This window comes from Nycticebus coucang, chromosome 21, assembly GCF_027406575.1.
Source record: "Nycticebus coucang isolate mNycCou1 chromosome 21, mNycCou1.pri, whole genome shotgun sequence".
NCBI classification, from domain to species: Eukaryota; Metazoa; Chordata; class Mammalia; order Primates; family Lorisidae; genus Nycticebus; species Nycticebus coucang.
In genome coordinates this window covers 22,234,503-22,255,852 of record NC_069800.1, presented here as the reverse complement: position 1 = coordinate 22,255,852, position 21,350 = coordinate 22,234,503, and the positions used below count along the sequence as shown (strand labels likewise).

Genomic DNA, 21,350 nt, shown 5'->3' with positions numbered 1-21,350 from the left:
GAAACTAGAACAATTAAACGTAATTTTCCATTCCATGTATGTAACACTGTTCAAAGGTAGTAGTTTATGAAAAGCTTAGAAAAATGAAGGACTATCTTCAGTAGTCTAAAAAAAAATCCTAGTAGTCTAAAAAAAGACCAAGCACAGGATTTAAGAAAGTCAAGTTTCAAATAAATAGCCTTATGGCAATACTAAAGAAGTATTTAGGATTCATTTAATTTGCTGCTTAGGCTATAAAAACAACACATATGCAAAAGGAAAACCAAAAAGACAGCTACGAGAAATGTTATTTCTATAGAGAATATTCCTTCTTACTAAATTAAAATACTTACATCTATCTATCTTTAATATTTGTGGTTCTTTATTTTCTTTTAGCACAACATGTCTAACTCATAGTTTATCATGACTGGGATTACTTTTATATAAGAAGAATGAAGATGTGAAGGTATTAGGCAGAGAGTTATAACCAAACGCTGACATGAAATTACAACAAAGCAATCAAATTTCCAAACAGAGACAAATCTACTATAGGGGAAAAACAGTTTGGGAGACTTTTTTCCTTTTTAACAAAATAAATTATTTTAAGCAAAGAGCACATACAGTCTAAAAGTACATATGACCCCTGAACAATGAGGGGGTTGGGGAAGACCAAGCTTGTCTGGCTGAAAATCTCATATAAATTTCTGACTCCCCATAAATTTCTAACTACTAATAAACTAGTGTTGACTATAAGCCTTACTGATAACATAAACAGTTGATTAACATACACTTTGTACATTATATTGTTTTCCTATAATAAAGTAGCTAGAGAAAAGGAAATATTATGAAAAACATGAAGAGAAAATACATTTACTATGTGGATGCAGATATTCATAAAGGTCTTCATTTTTGCATTGAGTAGGCTGAGGAATAGGAAGAGGAAAGGTTGGTCTTATCTCAGTAGCAAATGTGGAAGAAACTGTATATAAGTGAACCCAGGCAGTTCATACCCATGTTGTTCAAGTTCAATTGTACACAACTAATCATTTCAATCATTAAAAAAAAAATCTTAAATAAAAACAATCTGAGAACTTCTGCTTCCATTAATGGCAATCTAGGCCCTTCAGACCAACCACTGAGGATATCAAGTTGGATGAAATATTTTAAAAATCTTTTCTAAAGATATCTTTAAAAAAGATAAAGCAAACTTTCAAAGAACTGGCAAGTTAGTAAATAATTACCATGTCAAAATCAAGAAAAAGGATTAGAGGGATGACCCTAGTATTAAATACCTGTTTTGCCCTGAGATCATATCCTGTTTCAGGACTTACAGAAGAAACAGTTGCGAAACTCAGGCCTGGCACCGTGGCTCACGCCTGTAATCCTAGCACTTTAGGAGGCTGAGGCAAGAGGATCGCTTGAGCTCAAGAGTTCAAGACCAGCTTAAGCAGGAGCAAGACACTGTCTCTACTATAAAAATAGAAAAATTAGGTGGGCATGGTAGCGAACACCTATAGTACGAGCTACTCGGGAAGCTGAGGCAAAAGGATCTTTGAGCACAGGAGTTTGAGATTTCTGTAAGCTAGGATACCACAGAACTTTAGCCTAAGTCAACAGAGTGAGACTCTTGTTTCAAAAAACAATAAACAAAGACAAAAAACCCTCAATGGCAGTTTTACCAGTCTTTCAGGGGCAAGAGGACAAAAGTTAAAGGACCACACAAGGTGGGAATTTCAACTAGTAACCTTGACATTAAGCTGGGACCCAGAGAGATATAATCCCAAAACAATGATCAATCTGAAGGAAACCAGCAGTCACACAGACTTTTATTAGTGGCAGAAGCCAGGGAACCTGAAGCCTAAAAATTTGGAGTAATGTGGTCCTAGAATGACCAAAATAAATTAAAGTTTGCCCCAGTCAAAGATACCCTTATCACATAAAGTTAACAAGGTATGTACATAAGCAAATGAGAGAGAAGTATCTTATAGAATAATAAACCAACCTGAAAATAAATGAAACACTAAAATTCTCAGAGAATATTCAAAAATACGCTTACTGTGTTTATAGAAACAAAAGAATATGTTATGTTGAAACTATCTGCAATGAGTAGAAAATTTTTTTGATATTGCTTACTTGAAAAAGAGCCAAATACAAAGTCCAGAAGTAAAAAATACAATAATCAGATTAAGAACTCAATAGATATGTCTATGAGCAGATTCAATACTGCTGAAAAGACAACTAGTGAAATGAAAAATACGTTAGAAGAAAATATCCAGAATGCAGAAAGATAATTAATAAACTGAAAGACAAGTTAGAAGAAAATATTCATAATGCGGTACAAAGAGACAATCGTTAAAAAATGTAAAAGTAGGAGATAGGTAAGATACAGTAAAAAGATCTACTATATATTTAATTGAAGTCTAGGGAGGTCTGGAGACAAACAATATCTGAAACTGTAATGGCTGACAATATTCTAAATCTGATGAAAGACACCACTCCACAAATTCACGAAACCCAACAACAAACTCTAATCTCAAAAATGAAATCTACTCTTTAAAAAATGCAGTAAAATTACAGAAAGACAAGAAGAGAAAAACAGCCAACAAAAAATCTAGATAACCTTCAAATACGGAAAAAAAACCATGACTTTTCAGGAACAACAATAAAGCCAGTAGGATATGATTATCAATGTGAGGGAAAGGAGACTACCAACCTACAATTCTTTACCAGTGAAAATATACTTTACAAGTAAAGACGTTTTCAGACAAACCTCAAGAAAGTTTGACACTGATAGACACTAAAGGAAATTCACAAAAGTATACGTAAGACAGAAAGAAAAGGATTCTCAAGGTATGAGATTTAGAAAAAATAAAGAGCAAAGAGATTGGGGAAAATGTGGGCAAATTTAAATGAGGGTAGTATAAAACAGCAATATTACATCCTGTAGGATTTAAAAAATTAGTCAGGATTACAACACACAATGATACCATGAAAACTGTTTAAAGATGCCTAAGTTGTCCAGGAGGGTAAAGATATTTTCAGGAGAAATATTTAATCAATCTGACAGAAGTTCCTGGCTGGGTGTGGGACTCACATCTATAATCCTAGCACTCTGGGAGGCTGAGGCAGGTAGATGGCCCAAACTCAGGAATGTGAGACCAGCCTGAGTAAAAGTTAGACCCCATGTCTACTAAACTAGCTGGGTGTTGTGGTGGGTGTCTATAGTTACAGCTTCTCAGGAGGCTGAGGCAAGAGGATCGCTTGAACCTAAGAGTCTGAGGTTGATGTAAGCTATGATGCCATGGTACTCTACCCAGGGTGACAGAGTGAGGCTCTGTCTCAAAAACACACACACACACACATATATACATACATAAATAATAAAGAGGATCTTAATTAAGAAAAGGGGAAAGGGTTACTAGAGCATTTTACTAGTTTAGTAAGAGATTGTATAAGTACACGTATCAAGGCAAGTCTAAAAGATCAGGCTTTTGGGTTTTTTTTTGGTTAGATCAGGGTTTTAAACAAAATGTTTATGGTTAAAGAAATTCGGGCTAAGAAAATTTTTACAAAATTCAATCACTATCTACAGATGTGTAGGACACTGTGCACTTCAGTGTGCTTTGCAGACAGTTTGAGAATTCATCTGATTCTAAATCTCCCCTTTAAGGTACTTATTATGTACAAAGACATGTTTCCATTAATGCGTACAGAAGGATTAAAAAGTACCTTGGAACTCCACTTCTATCTCCTCTTCATCTTCACTAGAAGAAGCTAAGTAGGCTTGAAAATCCATATCCAAAAGTTCTTCCTTTTTAAACTTCCTATTGAATGTTGTAATTCTTTCATGATCAGTCTCATCCCAAGTGATCTCCACCTTTCATCAACAAAGAAAACACACAAAAATGGAAATCTTTTAATAACCCAAACCTGTCAAAGATTACATTGTTAACTTTGATGTTCAACAGTAAGGTAAAAATATTAGGACACACTAAAACAAAAAAATGAATGATTAATATTATGTACCACATAATATCCTGTTTGTAAAAGGAGAATCATTTCTATTAACCTTCTTTTTCCTAATTCTCTGCTATATAAATGATATACCATTATTAGGAGTAAAAAATAATCAGTATGTGGGTTAATTATGGTGAAAAAAATAAGAAATGTACTGAAAAAGTTGACTTTATTATGGATTAGAGAAAGCATGTTTTGCACCTGGAGATCTAAGATTTCAGGAGGGTAGAAGCACATTAAATTCCCATGACACATGAAATTTATCCATAACATGACTGCTCTGGTGATCAGTTCCTTTCCTCTACATAGCCCCTATTTTCACGTAGGCTCCCCCTAGAGGTTTTATCTTCATCAGAGAGTAGATCTCACATGCTTGCTCTCCCCCCGTCCCCCAACTGCCAGCCAATCTCCCTAAACAAGGTCAGCAAAACAATTAACCAAGAGATCTTTAAAATCTCTGTCACTGGCTGGGCGCAGTGGCTCTCGCCTGTAATCCTAGCACTCTGGGAGGCCAAGGTGGGTGGATTGCTTGCGCTCACGAATTTGAGACCAATCTGAGCAAAAGCAAGACCCTGCCTCTACTAAAAAATAGAAAAATTGAGGCAAGAGCATTGCTCGAGCCCAAGAGTTGGAGGTTGCTGAGCTATAACGCCATTGCACTCTACCCAGGGCAACAGCTTTGGACTCTGTTTTGAAAAACAAACAAACAAAAAAAAAATCACTGCCACTGTTTTAGTTTCAACTTGTCACGGGATTTAGAATTATCCCTATTCTGATAACTAACTGTAAGCTGATAACCTCTGAACTGCTGCTGGAACTGGAACATATGTTGATGATACTGCCAGGACTCAGGAACTCCAGATGGGCTGCCTGGCTAGGCTGACCTGGTCATCATTCTGATAATAACATAACTTTATATGTGTCTGAATGTTTTAGATGTCACTTATCATATACTGGTAGGGTTTTACTATATGCAGTAACTGATCAATGCCACATAGTGCCCATCACAGTGTGCCAGGTGACAGATAAAGCAACTCTCTCTGCCACCAATCCCTCCTCAGAAAAGCATAGTGGTCTGTCACACAAGAAAGGCAGAAAGAAGCCAGTGTGCCTACTGAAGAGTATAACTGCAGGAATGAGATTTACAGGGAAAAAGAGGAAGGGAAAGCAGTTAACTAAGTAAACTATTTCAGTAGACACAAACTCTGGCTGCTTGCTGTCAAGCACTACTGTGACATCCATTAGTCCTGAATTATTTGACTTAGTGCTGAATTATTTGACATCAATTGTTACAATTTCGGGTCATATCTGCAGGAAAATGTGCTCTCATTTCAATTTTTCACAAGCTTTAATTGTGACTTGCAATATTTGCTAATACAGTTATAAATGATACATTATTTACTAAGGAACTGAATAAATAAGTTTGTGTGGGAAAGACAGAAGAAGAAACATTAGGAGGTAATTGTCTTGGGCTTATAGCCATAAAAGGAATCTGAAAATAAGTTCAAATAGATATGGTAGATAAAAATGGAAACGCACTTGCATTTCATTTGTCTGTGCTTACCCATTTAAATTCTGAATACTTTTCCATTTATAAAAATGGTGTAAGGAAATAACACACAAAATCTCTTTTTAAACCAAGAGTCTACATATTTCTAAATGTTAAGAGATACCGTTGATGTTCCCATTGCAGCAGATGTGAAATATTTTGGTTTATATGCTGTTAGATCCACTTCTGAGGCTACATCCTTAGGTTCATCATCAAAAGTAATATCATCTGGTATAAACCTAAAATGCAAAGAAAAAAATAAATTTATTTAAACATGTGCTACAGTGATAAACAGCTAGTGTTTAGAGTCTACAGAAAACTCAATTTTCTTTTCTGATGTAATGTATGACAAAATAAAAAAGGTAATGTAAATTCTTTCCACAGTCACTGGCCTTATTTTCTAGACATTGTCAGAGCTTATTCTAACACTGCATGGAAACTGTCCCAAAAAGCAAACAAAGAACAAAATGATCATGGAAAGAACAAGTTAATATGAACTTACAAAATCCAAAAAGTTTGACTTTCTAACAAATGTTTGGTAACTACCATTTAAACATTCAAACCAAGAATATCCTATTGAAATTGTTAACAGAAAAGAGAAAAATACTTTCTTCAGATCACCCTTGTTCCTGCTATACACTAAAGCATTAAAAATTCAAAATTTTTTCTTTGTATGTTTCTACGGATCAGAATACACGGGTCACTATAAAAGTTCTGAAACACACTGTGTTATGGTCCATTATTTCACTTCTAAGAAATACAGCAGAAGCATCATTTCTGATTCATTAATGTAAGTTTCAACTTGCTCAGCTTATCAGTGTTGCTGGGAGGGCTTCATTTGTTTCTGTCCTTGCAGATTGTGTGTTTCTTGATTTTACGTGTATGTCAAAACTTTCTTAATAACCCACAGATCTTTGAAACAGAAAGCATGTCACAGTAGAATAGTTTACTGAGTTCAAAAAGACTAGGCCAATGATAAAATGTTAAGAGTAGTTCAGTCTCCTGTTTTCTTAGAGCTGATATTCACAACCACCTAAGGTTTTTAGCTCTGATTCAGGAAAGCCTGAACACATGGTAAAAATAATGCCCAAGTATGACGACAATGTCAGTAATACCATTCATCCTCTGAAACAGCAGTTACAGCAGCACTGTTCAATAAAACTTTCTGTGATAAGAGCAATGTTCTGTATCTGCTGTCTAAAACGTGACCATTAATTACTTGAAATATGTCTAGTACAACTGCATTTTCAATTTTATTTAACATTAAATAAATAAAAATAACCAGATGTGACTAGTGGCTACTGTACTGGGTAGCATGAATTGAATATAGTACAGATATACAGTTTATTAGCAAATTCCTCTGCCCCCATCTCATGCTTTTTAAAATTTTTTAAAATTACTTTATCTGGTTCCTAGTGCTAAAGAGAGTGTAGTGAAATATCACTACATATCATCTGAAGAACAGCCAATATGTTTGAAAAGGACAAAGACATGGGGATGATTCATACTTAATACTTTAGATCTTCTTGTTAGTCTTCTCTCTTAGGAGTAATGTTCCACAGGACAGAGTTTATCCAAAAGCAAAAAATACTTTTGGAATATAAAGCAGAGCACTATTAGTTCAAATATTTCACTTCTTATGATCATGTTGTACTGTAAGATTAAATTGGTAAGACATAAGGCTGGATTACCTTAGATCTAGGAAAGAACAACTACTTTCGAATTCCAGGCCATCACAATCCTCATAAATTTTACTGGCTGTTTCAGGAGAATCACAGTCTACTACTGCGTAATAGTACTTCAGTCGTTTGAACTGATAATCTCTCAATTTCTCTCTAGAGGTCCTAAAGGGGAGAAAAACTCATGATGCTTACTTAAAAAGAAACGCAAAATAAATGTAATTATTTTAAGAAAAGTAAGTTATAAGCTGGCCTTCACTCTAAACTATCTTTCTTTCATGACTTAGCCTTTATGAACATTAAATACTCAAGTTCAGTTTATTATTCTGACGAGGTACGGGTACTAGAATTAGATTTTGCTATCCAGAAAAAGAAAGTGTGAGAATTCTATGTGTTTATCTACAATTTTTTTTTTTTTTTTGGAATAGTTATTTTGTTTTTTTTTTGCTACCACATATAGCCTTCTCAAATAAAATCATTGGAGAGGATCACTGTATTATAAAATATGTTGGGAAAGCATTAGTTCTGATTACAAAGAAATTCCCAACCTTGCAAAATGTTTGCTCCAGATTCATGTGTTGTCATAATTTCACTTAACTATAGCACATTTTTTAAAGGTCTTTATCTGCTCTTTTCTGCCTCTAATATAATCTTTTCATTATGTGCAAAAATAGCTCCACCTAGTGGCTTAAAACTAAATTATCTTATTTTCTATACTGTATCATGATAAAAGAACATTTTTGTCATGCTTTTATTTTTGTTTAATTCTCAAATAAGAAAAATTATGTAATTTGAAGGTAAAGAGAGCTTCAATACCACTTAAATGGAGCGTGACATCTCAGAAAAAAGACAAAACTTATCAATTCAGAACACTGATGCAGAGAAAACTTTCAGTTTAACCATGAAATGCTTTTTAAAAACTGTAATAATAGGCTCTGTGCCTGTGGCTCAGTGGGTAGGGCATCAACCATAGACACTGGAGCTGGTGGGTTCAAATCTGGCCTGGACCTGCCAAACAACAATGACAAATGCAACAAAAAATAGCTGGGCATTGTGGCGGGTGCCTGTAGTCCCAGCTACTTGGAAGGCTGAGGCGAGAGAATCGCTAAAGCTCAAGAGTTTGAGGTTGCTGTGAGCTGTGACATCACAGCACTCGGCCAAGGGTGACATAGTAACACTCTGTCTCAAAAAAAAAAACAAACAAACCTGCAATAATAATTTTCATGAATATAAAAATATAAACACACATACAAAACGTTGGAAGAATGTGCCACATCTGACAGACTTTTACCTGTTCTGCAACCTGTTTTAACCATACTTTGCATAAGTTTACACTTGGCATAAGGGTAAACTTTAGTCCTGACTACTGAGGTGACCAGAATTCCAAATTAGTGACATGAATTTATGAGGTTTAGTTTTAAGTGTTATAGTGACATAATACCAGTCCTTTTCGGGGGCATCTTCAGGAATGCTTAATAACTCTACTGGTCCTTGAACTTGTTCTTCCATCATTCTCTCCTTTCCAAACTCTGAAGGATATATCTAAATACAAAAAATAAGATCAATAGTAATTTATACATTCCTTTTAATAAATATCCTGATTTAATAAGGTTAGGAATTCTATAACTCACAATTGCTCTTAACAAAAACAAGAGAGATCACTTACTTCCAAACCCACTATATAAGGAAGTTAAAGCAGCCTGAAGAATTTCCTTTAAAATAAGTCATTTTGGCTGGAGAATAATAGACATGGGGCTTGGGAACAAAAACAAGAGTATCACCTCCACACACCACCTGCGACAAGATGGTTCTGGGACCCAAAGGAAAAATTAGGAAAGGTAAAACAAGATTCTAAGATCATAGAATTCTAAATGTCAATATACATAAAAAATGACTGGTTAAATAGTTTATATGAAATAATGCAAAAATAATTAAATACATAAAACACCACAAATAATGAAAATCAATTTTACAATGACCAACTTATTTCTAAGTCATACCATTTATCTAATATTTTCTATTAAAGAAACAGAGAACAGAACCACTAACAATCTTATATAGGTTACAGTCTTTTTTTTATTTTTAAGAGATGAGGCCTCACTATGTTGCCCAGCCTGGGGTACTGTGGTGCAGACTCAAACTCCTGGTTTCAGAAGATCCTCCCGCCTTAGCTTCCCAAGTTACTGGGATTGCAGGCATGCATCACCACATCTGGCTAAATTTTTATTTTATTTTATTTTATTTTAGAGACAGTGATCTCGCTATGTTGTCCAGGCTGGTCTCAAACTCCAGGCCTCAAATGATCCTGCCTCAGCTTCTGGAGTTACTAGGATTAAAAGGAGTGAGGCATCACATTTGACTAGATACAGTTTTCATATAAGAAAAAGGTTCACTCTCACAAGGATTTGGTATTTTTTTATTCTTGGCTACTTAGAGAGTTGAGAAATATAACTGTATTAATTAACACTGTTTTGATGCTACCCGGCTAAATTAAATACATATTTGTTAGCTAAGTTATGCTTTTTGAGATGCCTGAAAAATAGAGCTTATCAACAAAAAGATCCAAGATTTTCTTACTAATTTGAGTTATATACATACAATAGCTTTAATACAGAAGTTTTAAACAAACAGGCAGTTCCCCAAAAATGTATACACATTTTAAGAAAAGAAAAAACTGTATTAAAATTGTAATACTCAATATATACCAATTAACAAAAGAGAAATACAAGTCACATTTGAGTACCTCTTATAATTGCAGAAGCAAATGTGATTTGAGTATTGCAATTTTAATACAGTTTTTTCCTTTTTTAAAATGTGCGTACATTTTTTTGGCACCCACTATAAATGTAGTCACATCTGTTGATTCTTTTTTCCCTTTTTTCTAAGTCTAAAAATTTTTACTACCCATCTCCTGAAACACAAGGTTTAAAAAAATACAATTCTTTTTGCTTCTATGGTTTGATGTTTATGTTTCTTTTTCCCCCTTTGCTTTATCTGGAGTTTATTTTGGGCTTTTATGAAGTGAGCATCTGAACTAAATTCTTTATCTGGTCCAGTTGTTTGCTTGTTTGTTTTCTGAGAGAGTCTTAACTCTGTAGCCTGGACTAGAGTGCTGTGGTATCAATTCACAGCAACCTCAAATTCATGGGTTTAAGCCATCCTCCTGCTTTAGTCTCCCAAGTAGCTGGAAACTACTACCAATGCCAATCACGAGGCACAGCTAAATTTTCTATTTTTAGTAGAGACAGAGCGTCACTCCTTAGGGTGGTCTTGAACTCCTGAACTCAAAGGACTCTCCTGCTTCAGCTTTCCAGAGTAGTAGGATTATAGGCGTGAGCCACTGCACCTGGCCATTTGTAACAAGCTCAATAAGTTTATTTTGGCTTGGTGTGGTGGCTAACACCTGTAATCCTAGCACTCTGGAGGCAGGTGAATTACCTGAGCTCACAAGTTCCAGACCAACCTGAGCCAGAGCAAGACCTCCTCTAAATATAGCTAGGCATAGTGGCAGGAGCCTGTAGTCTCAGCTACTTGGGAGGCTGAGGCAAGAGAACTGCTTAAGCCCAAGAGTTTGAGGTTGCTGTGAGCTGCGACACTACCGCACTCTACTGAGAGTGACAAAGTGAGACTCTGTCTCAAAAAAAAAAAAAAAAACTGTCTAGATACAAAGTATCCTATGAACTCTTTGTCCCATTTCACCCAACTTGTCTACCTTCATAGCCTTATAAAATATTTAGGTATCTTAACTGGCAGGTTGAGTCCTTTTATATTTGCATGATTCCTCAAAAATTTATTAAACATTCTTATTTATTCCTTTAGAGGATTACCGGTATCCTTCTCCTTAACTTTTATATAAATTGGGATTTTCAATGAAAATCAAAGACATCTTTAAATATTTAAATAGACAAGTCTGAAATCTGAAATGCTCCAAAACCTTAACTTTTTGAGTACTGACATGAGGGCTCAAAGGAAACGCTCACTGGAGCATTTAGGATTTGGGATGTTCAGCTGATAAGTACATACAAGACAAAAACCTATACATGTGAAAGATTAATAAAATGTTTAAGATCACATAGCACTTAGAAGAATCATCATTTAAACCCAGGCCTATCATAAGGCAAAACCTGGATTCTGTTTTAAAATATAGTGTCTCAAGATTTTCTGTTTCAAATTTATCAAGTGCTATAGTTAACGTCATTCTAGGTCATATAGGTGTTTAGTAAGGTGATTCCTAAGGACTTTATATGGTTTTGTTACTAGTGTAATTAAATTTTTTCTTAATTGGTTAATGATAGTAAAGGAATAAAATTTTAAACAATCTTTATCAATGAATCCCCAACAATAAAAAAAAAATATCTTTATTTATCCTATACCCTGTCCCTTTACTGAGCTTAGAAATATTTGCTTCAAAATGAAATCAATTCTCACCTTTACAGAAAATACAACACCTCCTTTAGGTTTAAATGAATTGAACAGAGCCAGCAAATCTTTTGCCTTTAATCTATCCCAATCCATGTTACAAACTGCTAATCGATGTGTAATCTAAGAAATAAGAAAAATGAAATGTTACATAATCTGATTCGCAATACTTGAAAAATAAAGATTCTAAAAATGTAATGCCTTCCCCCCACCAACCTCTGAAATTATTAGTAGCTAAGTGGTTTCAATATGTAAAAGAGAACTTTAAGTGAGTCGAACAGTAAAAATACAACCGATATGCACTTTCTCTTAGTTCTACTAGACATCTTCTAATTTATATAAACATATTCCGTATCAAAAAGTTTTAATCAGAATCATTAAATTATTATTGCCAACAAGGTTTTTCCTACTTAATTTAATGACATCAATTTTACCACCCATAAAGGCTGTTTATACTCTGTTCTTTGCAATAATCTTATTTATTCAAAAGGTTACCTCATCAGCCCGAGGAGCATCTTTATCTAATTCTCTCCAAGCATGCTCAAAACCAGATTCTTCTGGAAACAAATCTGCCATATCATCTTCTTCTTCAGAACTAGTTTCTATATTTCCTTTACCCCTTGCAAGATCAGGACCACTGTCACTTTCATTCTCTTCATTATCCTCATCTTCATCTTCTTCCTCATCTTCCTCTACATTATCATCAGCAACTGAAGCTCTATCAACACCTGTAATCTCACTTTCAGATTCTTCATCACTTCCTATTTCACTAACACTTTCTGAATCTTCCTTCAGAGCACCTTTGTCAAACATTTTGCCGCCCACTGAATTTTCATGAATATCACTGTCTCTTGCTATCACGGGTGGAACTACTGTAAAATGTTAAAGGGGGAGAAGAAAATTTATAAACTGAATTGTATTGAATCCAAATACTTTTGACATCGAACCCAGTAAAAATTTAGTTTCTATGAAACAGAGTAAAGGAAAATATAAATTCAGTAAAATTCATGTTTAACCAAGTTATCTAGTAAAAATATTAATATATTCACAAATTATATAAGTAGATCCAATACATTCATTTAGTACTTAAGGAGTACCTGCCATACGCTAGGTGATCAGCACACAATTGTTGGCAAAAGACAAGTAATCAATGACTTCACTGAAACTTCTAGTTGAGTGAAGAGGATACATGGACAGATAAATGAAGTCTTGGTAGAACCAACATAAATTACTGCAAGCAACATAGTGGGGTAGAAAGATTTTAAAAACAAAAGTTGCTGTCCTACATCTGTGTATCCTTACATAAGTCACTTTAACCTTGTTTCTTAATATACCCTCATTTCTCAAGGTTATTGAGAAAATTAAATGAGAAAAAATAATTTAAAAGATTCTGCAGTATCAATCCAAAGGATTATATGGCTGTTTTATTAATCTGGTTGCACTAAAGCAAATGGAATTTAAAGGATGCTAAACTAACAAACTCAGCATCAAAACAACTTTGCTCCTGGTTCCAGACTAATCTTATGCAATAACAGAGTCCTTTCTCTTCTTCCATATGAGGTTTGCTGCCAAGTTCCAAGACAAATATAAAAGCCACACATGGCAAATGATCACTTGAGATGTGGCTTGTCCAACTTGCAATGAGTACAAAAATAGAATGTAAAATATACCATTTTTTAAAATATTTATTAAATATGGAAATAAATTTTTCATATGCTGGATTAAATAAAATATTAAAATTAATTTCACCTGGGCTGGAAGATGTGGCTCACGTCTGTAATCCTAGCACTCTGGGAGGCTGAGGAAGGTGGATTGCTTAAACTCAGGAGTTAGAGACCAGTCTGAGTAAGAGTGAGACCCTGTCTCTGAAAAAACAGCCAGGCATTGTGGTAGGCACCAGTACTCTCAGCTACTCGGAAGCTGAGGCAAGAGAATTGCTTGAGCCCAACAGTATGAGGTTGCTGTGAGCTATCACGTCACAGCACTCTAGCACTCTACCTGGTGTCTCAAGAAAAAAAAAAAAATCAAAAAACTAATTTTACCTGTTTCTTTTCACTTTTTAATGTGGCTACTAGAAAATACTAAATTACATATTTCTACTGGAATGCTGTTTTAGACCAGTGCCACTGCATGGTTTAGCAGGGTATTATCTGCACAAGGGGTATAAAATGCTAAAATCAAGGCAAATCTCTACTTACCAAACCATGCACCCTGCATAGTCAAAGAATCTGTTGCTTCACTCATAGGTGCTGTCCCTTCACCAAATTCTGAGCCCTAAGAGGCTTTGTGGCATGCCTTTTTCTAATATGCACAAAGGCATCATATAGGCTAGCAACAGCCCTGAGATGGGGGACCATGTCTTACATTCTATCTGCCACATACTAATTACTAGGCAAGTGAATTAATGAATGAGTGCCTGACTCTATGATCTTCTCTAGACACACTTTTTTATTTTTTTGAAACAGAGTCCTACTGAGTCCCGTGGCATCATCATAGCTCACAGTAACCTCGAACTCTTAGGCTTGAGCAATCCTCTTGCCTCCGTCTTCCGAGTACCTGGGACTATAGGCGTGCACCATTATGCCCAGCTAGTTTTTTTGTTTGTTTGTTTTTAGTAGAGACAGGATCTCCCTTGTGCTCAGGCTGGTCACAAACTCTTGAGCTCAAGCAACTGCGTTGGTCTCCCAGAGTACTAGGATTACAGGTGTGAGCCACTGAGCCTGGCCTGACACACTTCTTCCTATATGATAACAAACGACATATATGGTTAGAGATTATAGTTTTCATTTGCAACTATCACAAATCAAAATCATTGTTTAACTGCAACATTCAAATTTCTGTATTTGTCTGCAAGCACATTAAAAATAATCACTGCATAATATTTTGCTTTTCATAACTTTGTTTCCAAATAAGCATTTGATCATTCCCATTATACTACAAAAATACTCATTAATACATTTTTATTTTTTAAAAAAGATTGGTATAGAAATAAATAATGCAATACCAAAGAACGCCTACTTATTTCCAACCAACCTGATTGCAATTCTCTTGTCTTAGAACACTTCATCTCAGGAGATTTCACAATGTCAAAGGTGTCAGAGTCTATTTTCCTTAGTTTTCCTTTGGGACAAGAATCTGTGTTATGTTGAACAATGTTTTTTTTCTCTCGTCTACTTTTTTGGGTAAAATCTTTGCTATCTTTCTTTGGACTTGTGTTTGAATCTACCTTAGATTTACATGCATTTTTCATTTTCTGAATTCTTTCAGAATTATGTAAATCACTTTTATTTTCCAAATCCATTTGATTAACTTTCTTGGTTTCTTTGTTTTTCTCAAACAGATTTTTTGGATCTACTTCCTTTTTCATCTGGGGTTTTTTGTTCTTCATTTTCTTTTGATTAAATGTTTTGCTCTCTTCATCGGAAAGATCAGAATCAGAATCTGAAAGGTCATAAAAACGTTTTAAGTCTTCTGTAGTGCTATGGTTGATTGGGCGTCCTCTTTTATCCACAGCATAGTTCAACTTGAACTTTTTGTCATGAAACATGGCTCGAAATCTCTTGTCAATTTTGACTTTTCGATCCTTTTCTGGCATTTCCCAAAATCTTGGGTCCTTTGCAACCTGCCTAAACCTCTGGTCACTCATTATTTCTTGTTTGGACGACATTTTTAAATGTCTTGAACAAATTCTTGCAGAAACCAAATACTAAAAAATAAAACAAATATTACAATAATAAATGGTTAATATACTTAAATGTTTTTAAAAAAACATATTAGCTCAAAACACATTCTTAGCTCAATGTATATAAAATAAAGATAACTCAAATCTAGTTTTATCTTCCCAAATTATTCTGGATCATATTCAGAAAAGCAAAAACACAAAAATATCCTCTTCCCATTACAGATCACTTACAGAGATAAATATAAGGCAAACCATGAAGAATTCCAGGGCTTTCTGGAGGAGGACAAATGTTTACTAGTTCATTGCACTAACTCTTAATTTCTATTTTACTATCTGTATAACTCTATGTACTATAAGTTGAAAATTAATATAATTAAAAGGTTACCATCAAAAGCCTTTAGTTCTACAAGGCTAGTCTCTAAGTAAACCAACCAAAATCAATTCAGGGTTAGCTCACAAAATTTCCTCTTTAAACTCAACCGTGCTTCAAAGTTAAAGAAGACTCCAGGTAAAATCTCAGTACAGTTAATAAATATCACTTCTTTGTACAATTTCTTACTCTGTAAGTGACTAAGGCTAAAATAAGCTGACACCCCCCTCAACATTAGAATATACACATATGTGTGCATAAATTAGCTCTTTTGTACATAGTCCCTAAGAGTTCAGCATCTTTGGATTTGAACTTTGCAAAAAGCCGAAAATCACTGATAATAAAGGGCAAAAAAAGACTGATTAAAGACTGTATTTATTTGAAAAACAAGGCCTGACTAAAAAGCTGTACTTTTCCTAAACTTGGAAACAACTCTTCTATCAACTAACCAAGAAAATATCAAAGGTTTCACTGACGAATCATATACGCTTTAAATGTATTACAGCATCAAGCCCTCAGAACAGCCATACAAGGGTTATGGCACCTCGCCCAGAGCCCAGAGGGTTAGGTATAAGCTCATTCAATTAGCAAAGGTAACGCATGTCTTATGATGTTTAGCTCGAAAGCACTTGATAAACATCTGGGATTCCGAGATAGAAGATGACACGACCTCACCCCTAACACAAGTCTTCATCCGCGTAGCCCACTCTACCCTCCTACCCACCCTCTAAGCTGATGAATACCAGACGGCCCCGGGAACCAAAGTCTTCTGTCCTCCCAAACCTCAGGGGGCAGCTACTGGGCTGAGGTCTATTGAGAAGCCACCACGAGGAAGACCCAGTAAGTCTGAAGAATGAGGCCAGAAATGCAAGGAAGAAGTGGAGAACCCTTTACGATTCCGAAGGAGACCTCACAAAAGCCTAGTTCCGTCGGTTCTAGAGCCGGTCTACGCGAGACTACCGCAACTCACCGTCCAGAAGCCCTCTCACAGTCTCAAGGGAGAACGACACCCATAATGCTCCGCGAGACGCTCCGCGGTAACGGCAAGCGAACTGGGCCAAACTACTTGCAATCAATTTTCCCTCTGGGGAGATCCCTGAGGTGGTTACCGAAAATGCGCCGGCGCATGCGCACGACAAAAAACGCCGGCAAGTGGCGTTGTGGCTAGAAATGCTCTGGCTGATGGGCCTTTGGCGTCTGTGGTGGCGACCTTGGGCGGCGGGGTTTTTCGCGGAGAGCCTTGGCCATAGGCAGGTCGCGTCTAGCGTCTCTCTTCCTGGCGGCACCTCGCCCAGAGCCCTAAATATCTTCGACCGGGATTTGAAGAGGAAACAGAAGAACTGGGCGGCCCGGCAGCCCGAGCCGATGAAGTTTGACTACCTGAAGGAAGAGGTGAGACCGCGGGACGGCGGAGGGGAGGGGACCGGCGCCGAGCGGTGCCTCGGGGTCCCGGAGCTCTGGCTGGTCCGGACTGACACCCACCTCGCTGTCTGACCTTGACCGGGAGCCTTGCCTCCTCGTCCTCTGCTGTGATCACGGACCGGCTGGGCTCAGATATTTGTAACGTGCTTTCCATTCATTCATGCATTTACTCAGTAAATATTGCTTGAGTTGCAGCTGTGTTCCCCTTGACTTTCATTCCAGGGGGTGGTGGGGGTGGAGCGAACAGACAGTAGGCAAGGAACGTAATTTCAGGGAAAGAGATAACATGAGAAAAATAAAGCAAAGCGGTGCAGTGACTGCGATGTTCAGGGAAGGCAGCTCCGGAAGGCAACATGATGAGGGATGGGCCAAGCTGTAATGGGAGTGGGGGTGGGGGGAAGCACCTGGGCAAAGAGAAGGACCAGTGCAAAGGCCCCCAGGCCAAAAGGACCTCGTGGAGGCCTCCAGTGAAGCTCGAGAGAGTGGGAGGAGGTTAGGAGGGCTCAGGGCATTGGGCCTTTCAGCGTAGGGACTTTGGGTTTTCTTCTCCATCTGCGCTGTCCATCCAGTATGGTAACTGCTGGCCACATGTGGCTGTTGAGTGCTTGAAATGTGACTAGTCCAATTGAGATGTGTTTTAAATGTAAAAAGTACACACTGGATTTCCGTGACTTGCAATGTAAAAGGGAAGTAAAATATCTTGTTAATAGAAAAAATGATTGCATATTGAAATGACATTTTTGATATATTAGGTTAAAGAAACTAAATTAATTTATCTTATTTCTTTTTATCTTTTATGTGGCTACTACAAAATTTAAAATTACACATGGCTCTCATATTTGGACAGCACTATTCTAGAGGAATGTGAGGGTCTTGTTTTAAGCAATGGATTAATACGATCTGATTTATGTTTTAGGAAAACATAAATTGGATTGTTGAATACAATGTTGACTCACTTATCTTGTGTACCCTCTTGTAATTCTTCAGGTTGGAAGTCGGATTGCTGACCGTGTATGTGACATAGCCAGGTAAGTGATCATTACTATAATAAAATACAATCATCTATTGAGTGGAAACTCTTTAAAAGAGATTAAATACTGAGAGCTTGATATCTGAAATGGCAGAATCTGGAGGAATTTATTATCAGGATTGATGATTTGAATTACTTTGTAGGTCTCCTTTTTTCTTGTCTGGGAGAGCAAATGGTCTTTTCTTCCTTGTTACTTTAAAAAAAAGATATGAGTATGGAAGCCCAACTTGTAACTATAAAATAATGACTGACCCACTTGATTTGGCCAAAAGCTTGTAATAGAAAGATTGCTCAAAAAATGAAGTTAAAGAATTGACTACATGTGAATTTTTAAGATTACTAAACTTAGGTTTGAAAGTTTAAAATTAGCAACAGACTCTTACTATTAAAGTGAAGGAGAGAATCTTCCTAGCTTTGTTCTCCAATCAGATTCTATGAGACTTTGGCATTACTAATGGTAATAAGGGTTCTATGACGATTATGTACAGGTGCACTTGAGAAAAGAACACTATCAAAAATTATGGAAACCTTGATGGATTCATTGTTCTATATAACAGGCTTAATCAAAGCTTAATAGATGTGAGACCCACAGTCAAATAATGGCTTTGCAATAGGATTTCTCTGTGATATTAGCACATTATTCTTTTTGTGCTCTTTTGGCTAAAAGACATCTGTTGTAGACCAAAATATGGCTAATTTATTACATTTCTCTGTGAAGAGGTAATTTTGTAAAATTACAAACTCAGCTGTATTTTAGATGAATCTTTGCCACTTAAAAGAGTCTTGGGATGAATCAGTTTTGTAAGGTTAAAAAAACAGTGCTTCATTGTTGCAAATAGATACCCATATTTCATTTGTTTCATTAGTTCCATTATTTTAAAGATCTAAAAAATGACTACTGTAATCATTCACCTGGATTATAGGTCATTTATGATTTAATAAGTGAAATACTAAATTTTGCAAATCAGCCTGGATTTTATCATCCCTTTATGTTATAGTATTGAACAAAATACACGTAAGTCAATGGAGAGACCATTAACTCTTTGGAATTAAATTACTAAGATACTAGTCTAAATATCCTTGTATTAGTATTATATTCCTAGAAAGATTAGTTTATATTGTCAATACTGATCATTTGCTGATTTTGAAATGTCTTATTTGTGGGATCAAAGGCTCACTTAATACTATCAGACTCAGTGGTAATATAACTAATAACTGGCTTGTTGAACACTTACACTGTAGTAAATACATGCACCATTTTATGTAATGCTCACACTAACCTGGAGAAGGCAATAATGTTTCCATTTTATAGATGAGGAAACTGAGGCCCACCAAGATGAAGTCACTTGTCTGTGGACATAGGGCCAGTAAATTATGGGCCTAGAATTCTAACTTATGTCTTTCTAGTTCTAAAGCCTGTGTGCTGTATTAACCTGTGTTCATCACAAAGATAGAGGGTATTAGGTAATAAATGGTTATGTGTTGCTAAGGGTTCTCCAGCTGTGTACTGGTATTGTATAATTTTGACATAGAATTTTAACATAAATTGAACAGGGACTCTTTATCTCTTTATTCTATGTTTCAGGAAAAATATTACCACAATAGTGCTAATTATTAGTGTAATTAGTATTCTAAGTTTTCTCGTCATAAATTATTCTTAAACTTATGTTCCACAGACACATTTACTGATTTTGTATAACTTGATATATTTACAGGAGTCAGCATAGCATACAGGATAATAGTTCTGATTCAGGGTTTAAACTGATTTAATTCAAGTTTCCGTCTGGGTATGGTGGCTCATGTCTGTAATCCTAGCACGTCAGGGGATGAGGTGGGTAGATTCTTGAGCTCAGGAGTTGGAAACCAGCCTGAGCAAGAGCAAAACCCCGTCTCTATACTAAAAATAGAAAAACTAGCTGGGTATCAGGGTGGGTGCCTGTAGTCCAAGCTACTTGGAAGGCTGAGGCCGGAGGATCACTTGAACCCAAGAGACTGGAGGTTGGGTTGGCTTACTTGGCTTCAGACATTTAGCACAGTACTTTGAACCTGGTTAGTTTTCAGTAAAATTAGCTATGATTTAGTTTTGTTTTTTTTTTTAAGTACAACATACTAGTTGATGATGTCTAAGTGTTCTGCTGCTTCAACAAATTTGGTAAGTAAGGATAATTGTTAAGTTCCCCATAAGTACATCAATTGTTTTTGTGTTAATTTACATTAGCTTCTTTTTATGCTTTACCTGGATGTATTGTTAAAGTAAAATACCCACATTAAATTTGCTCTTCAAATCTGCATCTGGAGTTACCTTATGGGAAGCTAGTTCATTATGAAGTCCTATGAATGGCTGGATCAGACAGAGTTGCTCTATGCAGTGGAGCTATCTCTCTGGGAGATAAAGCTTGTGAGGTGAACAGAAAAAGCAGATGTAACTTCCTGAAATTGTGTGTACTGAAATGTTTTTAGTTAAGAAAAATTAATTCTTTGTGGGCTTTCTTTTTATAGACAGAGCATAACTTCTGTGTCTGTTTTTTAGAGATTTCTCACTTGCATTGGATCTTGGTTGTGGAAGAGGTTACATAGCACAACATTTGAGTAAGGTATGTACACTTGATTACTTAATTTACTTTGAAAAATAAAAATGGCTAATTTCGAAGACTTTCTTAATCAATTTAATTTATATCATATTTAGATTTTGATTACATCAGAATTACTAATGTTTTTTAAAAGTGGTAGAGCCAGTGGTGATTTTCTGTACTATTAAATATTTTGTTCTTAAAGTGATTTTTACTCTGAAACTGTTTTATATAGTGTTTCTATAGATACATAATTTCTTTGAATCTATATGAGATACACGTCTCTTTGTTCAGACATTTTTGATGATTCACAATAAAAACCAGATGACATTCAGGCAGAAAATGCGATTAAGCTAAATTTTTTAGGTATAAAATTATTAATTTCATCAGGTGGTTAGAAATTTTTGTGTGGTTAAATTTAAGTAGCCTTTATTAATACTCCTGCTATTCTATTTTATACTTCCTAAATCAGACCATAAAGACATTTATTTATTGTTTTGTTTTTTTTTTTATTTTTTCTTTCATTCTTTTAGCTGCTATGTATAGGACACTGTGTTAGACACGAACATTAAAGTGTGATTTCCATATAAATAGAAAAAACAAATACTTGGTCCAGGGTAGGGAAGGGGAGCA

General features: G+C 35.8%; 2 protein-coding genes across 6 annotated transcripts in view; one reads left to right on the top strand and one right to left on the bottom strand.

The window, feature by feature from the left end:
• The window catches only part of ESF1 (ESF1 nucleolar pre-rRNA processing protein homolog), a 65,020-nt gene extending 48,326 nt beyond the window's left edge, over positions 1–16,694 (bottom strand). Inside the window, exons 1-8 of one of the 4 annotated variants that reach the window (XM_053574470.1) lie at positions 16,666–16,694; positions 14,677–15,349; positions 12,139–12,515; positions 11,653–11,766; positions 8,666–8,766; positions 7,237–7,389; positions 5,670–5,784; positions 3,709–3,856 (exon numbers count right to left, since the gene is read on the bottom strand). In XM_053574470.1, coding sequence (XP_053430445.1) covers positions 3,709–3,856; positions 5,670–5,784; positions 7,237–7,389; positions 8,666–8,766; positions 11,653–11,766; positions 12,139–12,515; positions 14,677–15,310 — 1,642 coding nt within the window. In that variant the 5' untranslated portion in view covers positions 15,311–15,349; positions 16,666–16,694. Of the gene's footprint in view, positions 1–3,708; positions 3,857–5,669; positions 5,785–7,236; positions 7,390–8,665; positions 8,767–11,652; positions 11,767–12,138; positions 12,516–14,676; positions 15,350–16,419; positions 16,645–16,665 lie in introns of those variants that run through there. The other 3 variants (XM_053574468.1, XM_053574471.1, XM_053574469.1) reach the window with 3 other exon arrangements.
• Positions 16,695–16,796: 102 nt separating this feature from the next.
• The window catches only part of NDUFAF5 (NADH:ubiquinone oxidoreductase complex assembly factor 5), a 44,457-nt gene continuing 39,903 nt past the window's right edge, over positions 16,797–21,350 (top strand). For both annotated transcript variants that reach the window (XR_008376559.1, XM_053574297.1), the window contains exons 1-3: positions 16,797–17,087; positions 18,105–18,145; positions 20,678–20,741. Coding sequence is in view for 1 of the 2 variants with exons in the window: in XM_053574297.1 (XP_053430272.1) it covers positions 16,866–17,087; positions 18,105–18,145; positions 20,678–20,741 (327 nt within the window). In the remaining variant the exon portion in view is untranslated. The remainder of the gene's footprint in view (positions 17,088–18,104; positions 18,146–20,677; positions 20,742–21,350) is intronic.